General features: G+C 38.1%; 1 protein-coding gene across 1 annotated transcript; it reads right to left on the bottom strand.

The window, feature by feature from the left end:
- Positions 1–804: 804 nt before the first annotated feature.
- LOC136268093 (cilia- and flagella-associated protein 337-like) lies at positions 805–15,571 on the bottom strand. The gene is made up of 37 exons (XM_066063323.1): positions 15,319–15,571; positions 15,109–15,162; positions 14,936–15,025; positions 10,897–10,962; positions 10,784–10,852; positions 10,630–10,731; positions 10,527–10,580; positions 10,394–10,479; positions 10,257–10,349; positions 10,155–10,206; positions 10,048–10,094; positions 9,938–9,991; positions 9,848–9,886; positions 9,770–9,800; positions 9,652–9,721; positions 9,500–9,604; positions 9,268–9,451; positions 9,104–9,209; positions 8,974–9,049; positions 8,850–8,925; positions 8,696–8,798; positions 8,457–8,643; positions 8,352–8,403; positions 8,199–8,244; positions 8,089–8,148; positions 7,953–8,033; positions 7,632–7,716; positions 7,483–7,575; positions 7,366–7,424; positions 4,537–4,609; positions 4,410–4,487; positions 4,299–4,338; positions 3,944–4,032; positions 2,375–2,568; positions 1,147–1,187; positions 1,039–1,074; positions 805–985 (listed from the first exon to the last, which is right to left on the bottom strand). Exons 1-37 carry the CDS (start codon positions 15,517–15,519, stop codon positions 838–840), a joined length of 3,120 nt encoding a protein of 1,039 aa, XP_065919395.1. The 5' UTR covers positions 15,520–15,571; the 3' UTR covers positions 805–837.
- Position 15,572: the final 1 nt, after the last annotated feature.

The following is a 15,572-nucleotide window of genomic DNA, read 5'->3' as shown; positions in this document are numbered from 1 at the left end:
CGCCACACTCAGTTTCCTCCAGGAGGGATATCCATAAACAATGTGTCAGACAAGAGTTTTGTTAGCTGGTCAAGCAGTATTACAAATGAGCCAATTAAATGTCAAGAACTTGTGTAACTATCCTCGATTGTGAGTTATTAAAAGTTTTAGAGCCCAAAATGTACAATTGTACATACTATACAGGATGTTTTGCAGCTGCAGGACCACCTAAGGCTGCACAATACAAGCACTATTAGAATACAAGCAAGACCTCCACAAAAATTCTGAATGGGAATCATTTGAAAGTCAACCAATGATACTAGGCAGGCTGACATTTCAAATTCTTATGAAGCATCTGATTAGCTGTTTTTCACATGATCATCATCAGCAAAAGAAATTGTAACTGACAACCTTCCTGCAATCTACTGTATCTTATCATAGAGTGAAACCAATCTGGATAGGAAATTAGGAATTAGAGAGATGGATACACAATCAAAGGTACCAACCATTAAGAGCTTTTATTAAAAGCAATATGGGAGGCATTTAAATGAACAGCATTATATTGTTCTCAAGCTACACACAATGCACCAGCCTGTCATTCTCATTCAAACGATTTCAGCTAATCCACCAATTCAGTTCAGTTACCATTCTTATCATTTTGTAACGACTAAACCACACTTCACCAATCTTACCAGGTACCATCTAAGTTTTACCCAAAATTCTGTTGTCACCAAGCCATCCATTGGTCGCAGAGTATGTAAATCATTCAGTGGCATTAGCAATATAGTGTACAGTAGCTACAGGCTGCCATCCCTTGTGATTGGATTATAAAATAAAGGATGATTTTACTGATGGAATTTAACGAAAGTCTAAAAATTCAGTTGGTCGTTTTGGAGGCCTTTGCTTTGTAACGTGTTCACTTTCTTCAACTGCAAAACATTTCAGTGCCCTGTATGAGCTGACCATATTAGGGGAACATTCTTGGTGGGTCCTCTCATGACGTAGTCTAAAAATAGAAAATTACTGAATCATTGAGTACAACTCAATAACAGCACTTACCTTTTGCCAACTAGTTTTTCATCCTCCGGAAGGTATCTGATGTTAAAAATAAAAAGAAACAACAACAACAAATATATAGTTTTATATGAAAATGTGTCTGTAGCTTACCCAGGGACTGTAAAGTTAACATTTCCAATAGTTATTTCCTCCTTTAAACAAAAACAAACATTATTTCATATAGTGCTATCATTGTGGTCAGACACCCTTTTTAGGGGGTGGGGCTAAGATGTAGTTTGGCTTATCTAAGGGATGACATGCCTTAGCGGACAAAGCAGGGGTATGTGGGAATGTCACCAACCCCCAGAAAATTTAGAAAATTAGACTTGAATCTATAGCAGCTTATCAGAATACTATTAACATTAGCTTGAGTGTTATATTAGGGTGACTGCTTAGTCTAGAGAGTGTTTTGATCTTGGGGCATTTGTAGTAGTACCTAGTTGATCTACGTAGGAACTGGGGGTATGCCCCCAGGAAATAAATTGAATCTGAGAGTGATTTTCAGCAGTCACTATTAATGACTGTTATGTTAAGGTGACTGCTTTATTAGGGTAAATTGATCTTAAAGAATTTATCATAGTAGAATCAGGTAGCTAAGCATTTGAATAATTAGCGATACAACTGTCCAATGACAGCTAGAGATAATTCTAAGCCCCCTCCATAATCTCTATGATAGTTACAACCCCCCGCCCCTGATCATGGTACATGCAATAGCTGCTTAAAGTTTCTCAATGATTATGGTAAATTCTCCTTGGACAGGATAAGAAAGTTTTAAAGGTAGTAATAGACAAATTTCATAATAAAACATGATAACCTAGCTAGCAACCCGAATTACTACATTATATTTTGCAGGTGTCAATGTATATTTATAATAACTTCTCCAATTTTTAAAAGGATAGCATAATTATGAGATATGACATTGTTGGTCTCTGGAGAAACGGTTGCTCCTTTTGGTAGATATAATACAACAAATTCAAAAAATTGTCACATCTCATTGATTTTTTTGTCAAAAATAATCTCTCCAATGGATAGTGTATATAGGTCATAAGATATTTTTAAATTCCTATACATGTATGTGATTGTCCAGAAGGGGCAACTGTTGCTTCCTAACAATGTATTGGACAACTACAAGCTTCAAAATATCATATCTCATGACCTAGATATGCTACCCTTTTAAAAGCTGGAGAAGCTACTTTAGACATTGATTCCTACAAAATTAATATTAAATTTGGCAATGGTTACTATGCAAACAGTTGTCCATTGTAACCAAGTGTCTAAGTTATTAACCAAATATGCAGTACCATTTACTTATATTAGAACATTATGGGATAAATGGTACCTCTGCATCATCAAGGTGTTGTGAATATCGCATCTGAACATTTCGTTGTGTGATAGTCTCAGTAGTCTTACTGTCGTAACTCTTTAAACAACTAGGAAGGCTGAGAGGATCCATCAAAATTTCACCAGGAATGAATGGATGCATGTATGTGTTGTGGTCATTAATGTTCCACAACTGATGTTGACCACAAGTGCCTACAGGAAATATACAGACATCAAAAGTGCAAAAGTGTCTTACAGTAGTTTTGGGCTCTTGGTATATGTGTGTGTGCATGTGTGGGGCAGTGTAGCCAAATAATTAGAGCACCTGGTCTAGTAATCAAAAGGTCTCCATTTTGATACCCAGTTATGCCCAGTTGTCATTGTTGGTATTTCCTTGAGTAAGAAACTTTAATGACACTGTTCCAGTCTACCCAGCTGTTTAAATGGGGACTTGGTGTCAACTATGGAAACGGCCCACCAGCTGTAACATCACTGGGTACCTGGTGTTAACTGGGGAAGCAAATGTCAATTGTCCATACAGTAGGTAGGTAGGACTACTTCAGGTGTCCACACCTCCACCTGTGAGACATGGTACAGCCTCTGCAAGTTACTAGTCTTACCCCAGGAGAATTTTCCTGTGCTGACTCACAGCACCTGATAGATGTCCTAGTGCTGATTCACCAAGTTGCTTTGTGTGTATGCGTGCATGCATGCGTGCGCACGTGTGTGTGTGAGGCAGCATAGCCAAGTGGTTAGGGCATCTGCCTGGTGATCAAAAGGTCCCAGGTTCGATTCCCGGTTACACCACTTTGGTGTTGCTGTTTCCTTGAGCAAGAAACTTTACTCACATTGTTCCAGTCTACCCAGCTGTTACTGGGGACCTAGTTGTCTGCTGTCAACTGGGGAAGCAGCCCACCCAGCTGTAACATTAATGGGTACCTGGTATTAACTGGAGAAGTAAATGCCCAACTGTCCTTGATTCGCTTAGCAGTGTTATGAAGTATAGTTGTGGAACTTTGAGTTCCGCAACCTCTCTCCGTGAGACCTGGACAGTCCTCCTGCAGGTTACTAGCCCTGCCCCAGGAGGATTTTCCTGCACAAGCTCAAGCGCCTGAGTGGTGCACAGGCATCCTGGTGCTGGCTCGGTGGGTGACAATAGCTGTTCTTCGTACGGCTTTGCTCTGTGTGTGTGTATGTGTGAGCACAATTGCGAACATGCATGTGCTGATGTCCTCATAGTTTGCAAATATAGCAGACCACTGGTTAGTGGTGTGGCTAATGGTGTCCCTGACTGTGTAGTGGAGGAAAGGCAGGTTAGAGGATTTCCCAATAGGAATACATGTATCTATGTTTGGGTTCTTTATGCAGTAGGATTCAGACCAGGTTGATTAACCAGGCTCAGTTGGGTTTCCTGGCTCACCTGGTCTAAATAAACAGTGGATTCCTCAGTATCTCCTGGCTAGGTGGGTCGGAGGATTGTTGGGCAAGCAATAAAGGTATGCGTAGTGTGTACATATAGTGAATCTTATTAGTGATTATTTATATAAGTAATGTTTATAGGTTCCTTTTCCACTAATATAATAGTTACCTATGTAATGTCCTATGGTAGTCCATAGTCTCACTGAACAGTCTTCAGAAGATGTGATCAGAATGTCTTTACCATCAACTATCTTTACGCTGTGACCATAGAACACATCACATAACACATATAACCATGCGTTACGCAGTAGTACAGTGTAACATGCTTTTCAAACACCTAAAGATCATAGTTGGCCTTGTTAGAAAGATGCCCTGATTTCTGAAATGGGACCACAAATGAGTGCCATGATTATAAAGGCATCCAAATTTAGGGTCTATGTTATGTACTGCAAGGTGTGGGATGTACTGCAAGGTGTGGGCTGTATAATAATATCATGCATAAGTACATCCACTATCATGAGTACCTTGTTACTTGCTGTACGTGAGCTCTCCAACTGATTCGTTCTGTGTGCAGTGACAGAGAGTTACATTAACATATGTCACAGTAACATATGTCACAGTAAACAATTGCTTACTAGTTGGAGTAGTAGTAGTAGTAGTTGAGTCATGATCATCTGAACAGTATTTCTCAATATTCCATAATGCTACAAAGCCTATTACAAGTTATACACCAATATGTGGTTTATTATTAATTTTAACAACCTTTAACATCAGCTGTAACCAAAACCTTATCCTTGCTGTCAATGGACATGGCAGTGATGCACCGATGAGTTGTCTGTAAACAGTCACATAATTTACTAAAAGATTGCTACCACATAAAATTATTGACTGTGGCTGCTAACAACACATAATGTGAACTATCTGAAGAAAAGCACCTGCAGGGTAGTGATCCTTCAATAGAGTAAAAGACTGGCCAATAATTTGTTATTACCACTTCATGGCATTGATATGTATACTCTGTGACAGATTTTTACGGAAGAAAAATTACAGCTTTGATCAAATGAATGTTGATATGATCAAGAAATCATAATAACTAGTGGTACCCGCGCAAAATGCGTGTGATTCAAGGAGTAATCACATCATTACATACCAACAAAGACATGAATGGCAGTAAATTGATGGCAGGGATGTACTGGAATGGCAGGGATGCACTCAACTTTGATGATGTTGCATGAACTAACAAAATCTTTGAGTGTGGTATGAGGATCAATTTACCAATAGTTGGTGCATCACCACAATGAGCTATGTTCTAATTCAACTTGCATTTGGCACATTCATTTTGTATATTTATGTAGTCAATTTGAGTAACTGAATTGTAGTTTTATTTCTACATCCTAGTCATGGTAATGTAATGTTTACTTATTGCATGACCAAGTGTGTATGCAGTACAGTATTGAGTATGGGTATTCAAGTTTATCAGCTGTACTGAGCAAGGTCAACACAACCATGTGGATTTGGATAGAGAAGAGTTCTTTTGTTGCTTTCTGAATCAAGGTACATTACCAAGATGAATCCTTCATATGAAGAGTGGTTACTCTAGAGAAAGATATTGACTGATTGATTGTTGGTAGAGAGGTTGTGTGTGTTAGGGTAGATATCGTGATGTATGTTCTATTAGGGTAGTTCAACGGAGATAAGTAATAGAGCTTCTAGAAGTTTCAGCTGTCCCTGTGGAGTTACCAAGGAATGAAAACGTATCTTATGTCTCCCTACACATTGAAGACTGCAACAGTCACTTCATGATGTTGTGCACGATTCGTAGCCTGGTAAGGTAGATGTATGTTTTATTACAGTAGTTGAACGTAATCTTCCCTTCTTCATCTCTCATAATGGCGAATCTTCCTTGTGTAGTCTGTTAGGTAGCCTGATTAGAGTGATAATAGCTCGTTAAATTGCCACCCATACTACGACTGTTTCCTTCTCCCTTACAGTGGTGTTGCTGGTAATCCTCCGTTTTAGGTGACCTGCTTATATTCGTGTCGCAGTAGCTGACACTTCTCTATCCTTGTAGTGGACAGCACAGCAGGGTGCAGAGTGTGTATTCCTGGCGAGTCTTCCTTATGTAGACTGTCAAGTAGCCCGATCATAGCGCGTAGACTTGCCACACCCACAACGAAACTCTCCTTTTATACTGGTGGGTTTGATAAAAAATTTTTTTTGTTGCCGGATGATAGCGTACACACCAGATCACATGATCAAATTAGCTGATGTGATTGGTTAAATCATGAAAAAGTGATTGATCCTATTTCATTGTAAGCTTTTATACCAATACGTCATCTGATTTTCTATTGGCAACGCTTGTATACCGGAACGCCGTACACGCGTATCGTAAACTTATAATGGCCATTGACAGTGATAAGTATCTTGCAACCAAGGTTAGCACGTAATGACAGACACGAAAACCACCTTATGACACATTGTTTTGGACGGGTAGTTGGTCTAGCGAGTTTGAAGCTAATCGGGGGAAAAACCAGGGAGGAGTTTTTGTTTAAAATTTTATGGCCTCGATTTTCTGTTTCTCGTTATGTCGTCCACAGGGGGAGAGAAACGTCTGGTGTAAGCTGGGATGGGGAAGACTGGTAACACGATAAAGGTCTCCAGAAAGTTTTGGACACATTCGTGTCTTCCTCGGGTAGCTACGGTGGTTTAAAGGATATTTCCCGCAGTTTAACGAATCACCACCAATCCATGATCAAAAGATTCGCCTCAAATTTTAGATTTGAATGGTACCGATCCGATTGGAATCCGACCAAGAACGAAGGGACAGTGCCGGAAAAGAGTTACAGAATTATTATATAGATTTTATATCAAAATGCCTATTGTTAAAGGTGCTTATGGACGTTTGATGAGTTAAAGGAACCAATTCGTCAACCTTTTCTTTTGTCAAACTTTCCTGTTCTATGGTAGCTGTTGATTAGGAGGTGATAGCTCTACTTTTCGTGCTGGCTGATATCAACAGTTCACCTATGTATGGATATTGATATGTAATGGAAAACAGAAACTGATAGTTATCAGTGCTGATTATTCAATTATTAGAGAATCACTACAACAGATTATGGTCCTATACTAGTAGAGTGTGCTTTTGATATGTAATGAGAATTATGGACCAAAACTTAAGAAATAAAATAAAATACTCTAATAGAATATACACTAATTTACAAAATACTCTAATTAAACAGTCTATTAGGACCTTGTATTGATGGATTATATGATCAGTTTAGTCATTGTGTGGGTAGCTAGTTAACATGTAATTGCCTTTTATTATATTGTTGTTGCTTTCTGATCACAGTTCACACAAAATAATTATGTACAGTGGAACTTCAGTTTTCTGGACCCCTGATTCTCAGTTAACCAAACTACAGAAATGACTGCTCTATTAGAGTAGTGACTGTTCTATTAGGGTATTTGGAATATTAATATTTTTAAAATTTAAGGACAGTTCAGGGATGTGGACTTTTCAGACTTATGGACCACCCCTGATTCCAAGGGGTTTGGATAACTGAGGTTCCACTGTATAGAGAGACAACTCACAGCCACAAAGTATCCTACTGGATTAGAACTATTATTTACATTCCAAAAGTGTACACATCCTATAAAATACAAGTACCATATGAAATACATTCCGTTGTCCATGACAGTATATATTACCTGCTGGACCATTGGCAATTAGGCTAGCAGACTTTCTGCTCCGAGAACGACTATTCAAAAATATTAAATGGGAAATAGCCATGTCACCTTCCACTGGACACACACACACACAGTGATTACTTGTTTATGACCTTATTTGTACATCTTACAGTATTTGCAGTTGCCAATTTCTTTAGGAACACATGCCTTCATTTTGCAGTAGATGTAGCAAGAAATCATGTTCCAAATTATGATCTGTAAGTGATGGACAATTAAGAGACACAATTATACTTTTTTATTCTCAATTGACCAATCTTGAGATGGTACGTGAAATCTACAAATGTATTTCATAACCCTATTATTTTATTTTCAATGTCAACTTAAAATGACATTCCTTGAAATGTCATCATAAGCCATATAGGTTTAAGTACTTTAATAGAACAGTTAGATACTACTAGTGAATATTAATACACTGCACCTTTACTACTTACTTCACCATCAAAACTTCCAGTTGCCAGGTAGTGTGGGTCCCCATATGTAACACATAGTATATCATCAGTATGGGAGTATTTCTATGCGGACGTATAATTACATTATAATCTAATAAAACAAACACTGACAACTTACTGATATGGTCTTCCACGATTGTAAAGGTGTTTGTACTTGATAGACACTATCAGTTACATCCTATAGGTACTTCATGTCTCATATCTTCTATACTTAGTATTATGCCATACCGAAAACACATTAATTTCTTTGTCCCAGCCCACACCAATCACATATCTAAATGAAATACCGTATGGCTTATGCACATATGGATAAGGTAGTTTTTTTAAACATTATTTTGAGGATCCATGAAGGATTCCATATAATTGAGACTGCTACCTTACCTGTTTAGGTTAACAGTTGCATAAACAACACTTGTAATTTCTTCACTGGTTCCTTTAATTGTTATCACATGCGCTGTGATGTTCAATACAGGGTTACTTGTATACCTTTGTCCATAATTCTAATACAGCTGCCATTATTGTAGTTCCATATCTTAACCTTGCCATCCTGACCAGCTGTGATCAATTTCCTTCTTGTATCATCCAGGGCTATAGATGTTATAGGATGTCCGTCATGGACATTGCAAAATTCAAATATTTTCATCCCAGTATCCACATCCCAGACTTTGATGACCTATGTAGATACGTTCAATGGAAGTGGTAAAACTGTTAAACAGAGTACATACTGAATCTTCACAAGCTGTTAGCACTTGCTTAAAACATTCACTATATTCAACAGCTACCACAGGTAATAAATGAGTCTTAATCATTTGCTCATGGTGTATGCCACTAGGAACACATCAGTAAACAATTATGTGCAGTGCTGAATTGTCAACTTACTGTGGAACAAGTTTTAGTACTGACATTTGTTCATTTGCTAATGCTATACACTGCATTGCTTGACTGAAATAAGCAACTACAAAATACACAAGTAAAGTACAATTTGTAGCACATTATTCCAAACCATCAACAGTAGTAAAGACTTTGTGTGCACCAGATGTAACTGAAGTTACACAAGTATACTCTGTAAGGTCCCACACCTTTAACAATAGTGTGACAATTTAGTGTATTTTCTATTAAAGTGTTTAGCTAACCTTCACACAGTTGTCAAATGCAATAGTATAAATGTGTTCATGTCGATCGTTGATAACCAAGAAGAGAATGGGTGATGTGTGGCCATACATTTTTCCAATTGGTTTGCTGCAATATTACAAAGAATTGATATAAATGAATTTTTGGTTTGTGCACCTTTGCTTACTTTGTTACAAAAGGATTCCATACTCTTACAATCTGGTCCATTCCACCAGTAGCAATCACCTTGTGTTTCTCAGAGTAGTCAAACATTGCTATACCTTTTGGAACTTTAAAGATCCTCTGATCACATTGCATACGTGATTTAGCAGGAATGGCACTTTTAGGACGAGCTTTAATAAGTGAACCAGCTATATATCGATGTATATACTTGTAGGAATTTATATTAAGATTTATACCTCTGGCAGCAGATGAAGGAACACAAACTGAAACGCTCCTTTCTACAGTAACATGCACTGGCTCTTTGAGTGCCAGATCTACTTGTGTACTACCATGTGGAGAACCTATTTGTGACATATTACATGTATGTGTTATCTCATAGTGTACTAACCGACTACTAGTGATGTATCAACATCACTACAACAAGATAACACTGATCGCAGTCCATGTATGTATCGTACCTATAAATGACATGGTAGTAACAAGCATCACTAACATACTCAACATACCCATTGAATCCAGTCAGGGTGAACTTTCCATCTAAAATGATGTATATTTATAGCTTTATAGTACTGTCTGCTGCCTACCTGTGATACTTGGTATAGGAATCTGGGTCATTAGCCACACTATGGAATTGTTGATAGCATCAGTAATGGAGTGATTGACGGAATGCTGACCTGTCTAATGTCATTGATGGAGAACCATTCATTTTGGGTCCCTTCTTCCAATAGCTGTAATTACATCGTCAGACATAAATATTTAGTCTGTCTACAGTTGGGTAACTGACTTGAAAGCTTCTTGTAGGTTAGAGATCATCAAGACATTAACACATCCCTATACACAACATAGTAAACATTTCACACTGATTAACACTCCTTATTGTATAATACCTACCACATTGTCACCATACACTAGCATGCAGTCGTTACAGTCATTGGGATTTGACCTGTTTGGGTGCTTATGCATTTGCAGTGATAGGATACACATAAGACTTACCAGAAGTCCATCTTTAATGGTGTAGTATCCAACTGACACAGTTGACAATATGGTTCGAAATTGACCAATTCAAAAAACTGAATTTCTTTATCACTGTATACAAATGTGTTTTAGTGCTTGAGCAGATTAATACCTACCCAGTGGTTAGTATGATTTTACCATGTGTGTTACATATTGCCATGTCTGTGATCCATTTTGGCTTGCCTCGGACACTCATCTCAGGCTATGTATACAACTAGTTTATATGTAATAATTTTATTATGCATTTACTTTTCTAAGTCTCTTCACTTCCATAGTTTCAGTCCAGAAACAAATTATCCCATCCTAAAATGGTACAGTACATAAAATGGCATCATCATCATGTATAGCATACCTGACTACATGATACTAAAGTACCATCATACAAACTTCTTATTCTACACATTGTGTCCTTGTGAGGTGATACTACAGTGTTGGCTGGTACATGGAATGTAACCTGGAGAAATTAGGGTACCAGTCAAGAGCTATCTGCATGGACATTTTCTTACTTCCTTTTGTCGTAATTCTGCATCTTCCTTTTCACGGAGCTCCAGTTGCATGTAAGTACAAAACTCATCCTATGTAACTCATTGATAGGTCATAACTAATAGTGTATGCATACCCAGTCAATCAAGCCATCAGAATTGTAGTCTATTTTCATGAAGAAAGCCTTTATTTGTTCCTCATTCTGTAAAAAAATTATGTCACATACAATGGTGTATATCATTTATCTATATGACATTTACATTGCAGATTCTTATTAGTACTTTACAGTGTCCAGAACTGAAGGTCTGACAGCATCTATAGCATTATGTTATCTATGCATTTAGGCATTGGTAACAGCCAGATTGTAGTCTTACATAAAATTTTTCGCATTTTTGCTGGGGATATTTTAGTTGCAAACATTTTTCTGGTGATATTTTTGTTGGGGACATTTTGCTGGGGATATTTACCATTGCAATTTTCACAAATGTTAGTCATGTACTTTAGAGGTTGAGATACTGTATAGCCTCACAAATTTCGAGGGGAAATTTTTTTGAGGTTGAGCAATGTTACCTAATTTTAAATTTTCGCGGATTTCTCAAAATGTATTGGATAAAAAATATTTCAAGGATAAATTTTTGCTGTTAATCCCCTCGAAATGTTTCGAGGGGATTAACAGTGTTTCCCCTAGAAATGTTTAGGCTATGCGGTAGCATATTGAGCATATTGCATAGGTTTCTGATACATAATTGGTAGCTATCATAAGCAGAACTTTAAGACTTACCCCAGATACAGGATTGGAAATGGAGTGGCATGTCGATACCATCGAATGAGGTTGTTAAGCGCATGTGTCTATTAAGTGCATATTATTTGTTAAGCGCATACACATTTCTTGTGATTAACCATGGCTGATAAGCACACATGGTCAACTGCAAGGCTCAAGACATGACAAAGCTACACGGGAAGAAACGCCGTAATTATTGGAAAATGAATGTCTCCTTGAGCACATACATCTCTGTTGTGTCTCCCTTCACTGTGTATACAGCGAATCAGCCTTCTGGATTGCAATGATTCTTGTTCATCTATGAAGGATTTCACCCAGAAATAGAGTCAAATATCCTTACACATTGGCATGGTGACTGGCACGAACTACTTACTCCTCTATAAGAATGTAATGATTTCGTGTTAACACATCATAATTATTTATTAGACGTATGCGCCTACCAGGTAGTACGATTTTTACAAAAGTTTTCTCTGAAAATTATAAGCGCATGCGCTTAACAACCTGATTCTACGGTAGTTCTATATAGACACACTTTTGTCTGTTGAATCGTGTATAAGAATTTGGCACCTTTGCCATGCAGACTTTAGAAAGCATGGCTCAAACGCTCTGACTGTTCTAAGGAAGGTTTTTAATGGTTTAAATAGATTGTCACTGACCAGTAGTACTGTTTTATCTGACTTTCCAACTGAAAATTTGATGAAAAATGGCTGTACACATGAATGGCAAATTTTGTCCACAACTACTGCCTCACTGGAATATTCTACAAGGTGTCTGTTTTGTTCAATTGTAGTTCAAGGCCTATAGATTTGCATGATGAAGTAGTCATTGCATTTCTACTCTATGATATTACAGCTTTAGCACAACATATCAAAACTAGTCTGTAAATTTTGTCAAATGAAGCCATATGCGTATTTCGTTTATTCAATACATTTTGTACGCAAAACACTGTTTTTAAAGCGTAAGGTTTCATTACACCTTACACATCAGACTTTTCCAAAAAAGGGTGGAATTAACAATTTCTAACCTTCAGCTTTCTTTGCTCAATACACTTTTATCACAATTCAACCGGGAAGTCACTGCTCTTGCAGGTTGAAGTCAGTTGATTGCAAATAACTCCCATAAATTTTGTATTGACGATTGCGCATGGCTCATTTATCGCGACAATTCTAAGTCACACATGGGGAAATCCCCATTAAAACGGGTAGCATTATTTAGAGCATTCTAGCAGCAACAGGTTGGTGTGAAATTTATGTGCAGTATTTGCCAGTGCTAGTGCTCTGGTGGGTTAAACGTTTGTAAGAAAAACTCCATATATTTGAATGGACACATGAAATACCTACTTCCCAGAGAGCTACTTTTCGGATGCTACTCGATGCAACAGGGGTTCTGGTGGACTGAGGTTTGTAGTGACACAAGTTTTGATATGTGTCACCTTGAACAAGACAAGAACCTGCAACGATAGCACGCTAGCTACTTTCTCATATAAAATGACAGGACTTGCGCATGCACTACTCACTAGAACTCCTTCACTAACAACTGGACTCTTTGAAATAGGTCTACCACGACTACGAATTAATTCTGACAAAGTTTTCTGGCAGTGAGACTGAGATATAAGTTAACTCTCTGCAGCTGCACAGTTCTTTAATTATTTTCTAACACAAATCACACGTGAGGTGTAGCTTATTATCACAGCATTCTAAGCGCCTCTAATATTATTTCAAATAAACTAAGAGTCTAGGACCAACATTTCACTCGGTGAGGAAGGAACATAGCTAATCAGCATCCAAGTAGGCCAATGATCTATAATTATTACGTGTCACATGGTGCATTACTGTAAAAATGATTCCTGCTGCAAACTGGAGGGGTCCTGGCCTGTTCTATCTATCCATGGCCACAGACTAGGGGGGTCCTGGCCCCTGTGGCCCCCCCTGTTCCTACGCCCATGTGTTATAACAAATACACCTGGCTTCCTTCTACATGTTTATTAGACCCAGCCAGCATCCATTCAGTCACAGCCGTTTATGCACAGGTAGTAATATAATAGTTAAGATCAGAGATGCTTAGCTACATAATTGTCTTACAAGCTAGAATATCTTTAAGTATATAATGTTCAATGTAATTACAGAGCTCCACAGCAACTTCTCTACATTAAGCTAAGTACCTAGTGCCTGTTTCAGTTCATGTGTTTATTTGAGACTGGCTTTACTATGGTATCTAATATACATTTACATGTGTACACCATGCATATATGCACGTGTACTGAAACAATCTACATGTTGCAGATTTTGTCACTGTTGACCTACCTACATGTAGCTTGTGTTTCGTAAAAGTGTATAGGCTATTCACTATGATAGACAAATGGATTTTAATGCCAGTTGCCAGCACTAAAACCATGTGCCATGCAAAGATTCTAGTGGTTGTGGAGGACATGTGAACTAGATCACTGCAATCAAGTCACTACATACTAACCCCAGATATGGGATTGGAAATGGCTACATTCCTCAACTGTACTCCAAATCCAATTACTAGATACTTTAACAAGTGTTCTGGATGCTCTGAGTATTTTAAATGGTTCTAGTAAGTTCCTAATATTATATAGTCACTACCCTAGTACTGTGTTTTGCGTGAATTTTCAATAGGAAATTTGTCGAGTAGAGGTGAATGGAAATTTTTGTCTGCTTGTACTGGTTAGTCTATGAATTGTCTTAAAAGACTTCTAGCGGTTCCCGAGCGGTTCTAGCAGAGGTAGTATTGTTCTAGCCCTGGCTCTAGCCCTAGTAACGAACCTGTGATGGAGGAAGCTGAATCAGAGCAGTTCCACTTCCCCCTGCACTTCCCAGACAACTACGGATCTGCGAACTAACACAGAATGTAGCTAATAGCTACTCAGGGGGGAAGATGTTAATTCATTAATTCATCCATATAAGTAATTTATAACTAGCTATCCTATCTATGTGTATCTCTGGGAGTATATTTAACAACATGAAATTAGTTCAAGTAACAGCCCCTTAAAGGCCTTATTAATTGTGTTTTGTGATGTCATCATTCTATCACATCATTAATATGGTATACAAGGTTGCTATAAGATTACTTATCTAGCATAACTGTGATTACGATTATTGGCTAAAATTGCCTCCAGATTCAACCTCATAGCTCCTACTTTTCAAAATTTTCCTGGGGGTCATGCCCCCAGACCCCCCTAGAAGGAGAGTGTGCTTCGCACACTGTGCATGTACCCACAAGTAGCTATACCCTCCTCCACCACTGCTTTAGTGCCCCCCCCTATAGTTTTTTGCTTTGCTACATCCCTGTAACATATGCATGTTAGCTATAGCTACATCAGTGCATGTCGACTACAGTGCACTCATAGAACACTATAGCTATATATGTAAACCTTAACACTCCCTGTCCATCCAAATAGTTTGTCAAACATAGATATAAACTCTGTGAGATCAAGAGCTCCACTACCATCTTTGTCAGCTGCCTATGATGTATAAATAAATAACACATGATGCACAGTTAGCTAGCTGTACGCATTCACAGTACTGAGCTAGTTAAGTATCTCACATTAAATCGAGCTTTGAGTTCATGAAGATGTCCAGATGATATCTGATCTTCAATCTACAAGAAATAAGTAGACCTTCATGCCAACTAGCTAGCTATCTCAGTGTACACAACAAACACCAATTGTATTTCTAGTTACTTGTGATTGGAGTTGATTGTTAGTGTGCCATCAACCCTATGCATTGCTTGCAAGTGTTAAGTGCATAAAACTACCTTTTTGACAGGCCCTGTTCCTTTAAGGCTGAAGTCTGGATGTGGCGGCAGTGGTTGATCGTGATTCAATTGTACCGATTGACTGGAGAGACCTGGTCCCGTCGAATTAATCCACGCTTGTAGCGAAGGGTCTCTTCGATTATTAGGAAACCCAACAGCAGACTGTGTTATTGGTGATGCTGTAGAAATCTGAAGACTCATAATTTTCGCACTAATCTTTCACACCTATGTGCACCACGCCTACTTATTAGACC

This window comes from Dysidea avara, chromosome 10, assembly GCF_963678975.1.
Source record: "Dysidea avara chromosome 10, odDysAvar1.4, whole genome shotgun sequence".
Taxonomy (NCBI): domain Eukaryota; kingdom Metazoa; phylum Porifera; class Demospongiae; order Dictyoceratida; family Dysideidae; genus Dysidea; species Dysidea avara.
This window is presented reverse-complemented; position numbering and strand designations above follow the sequence as displayed.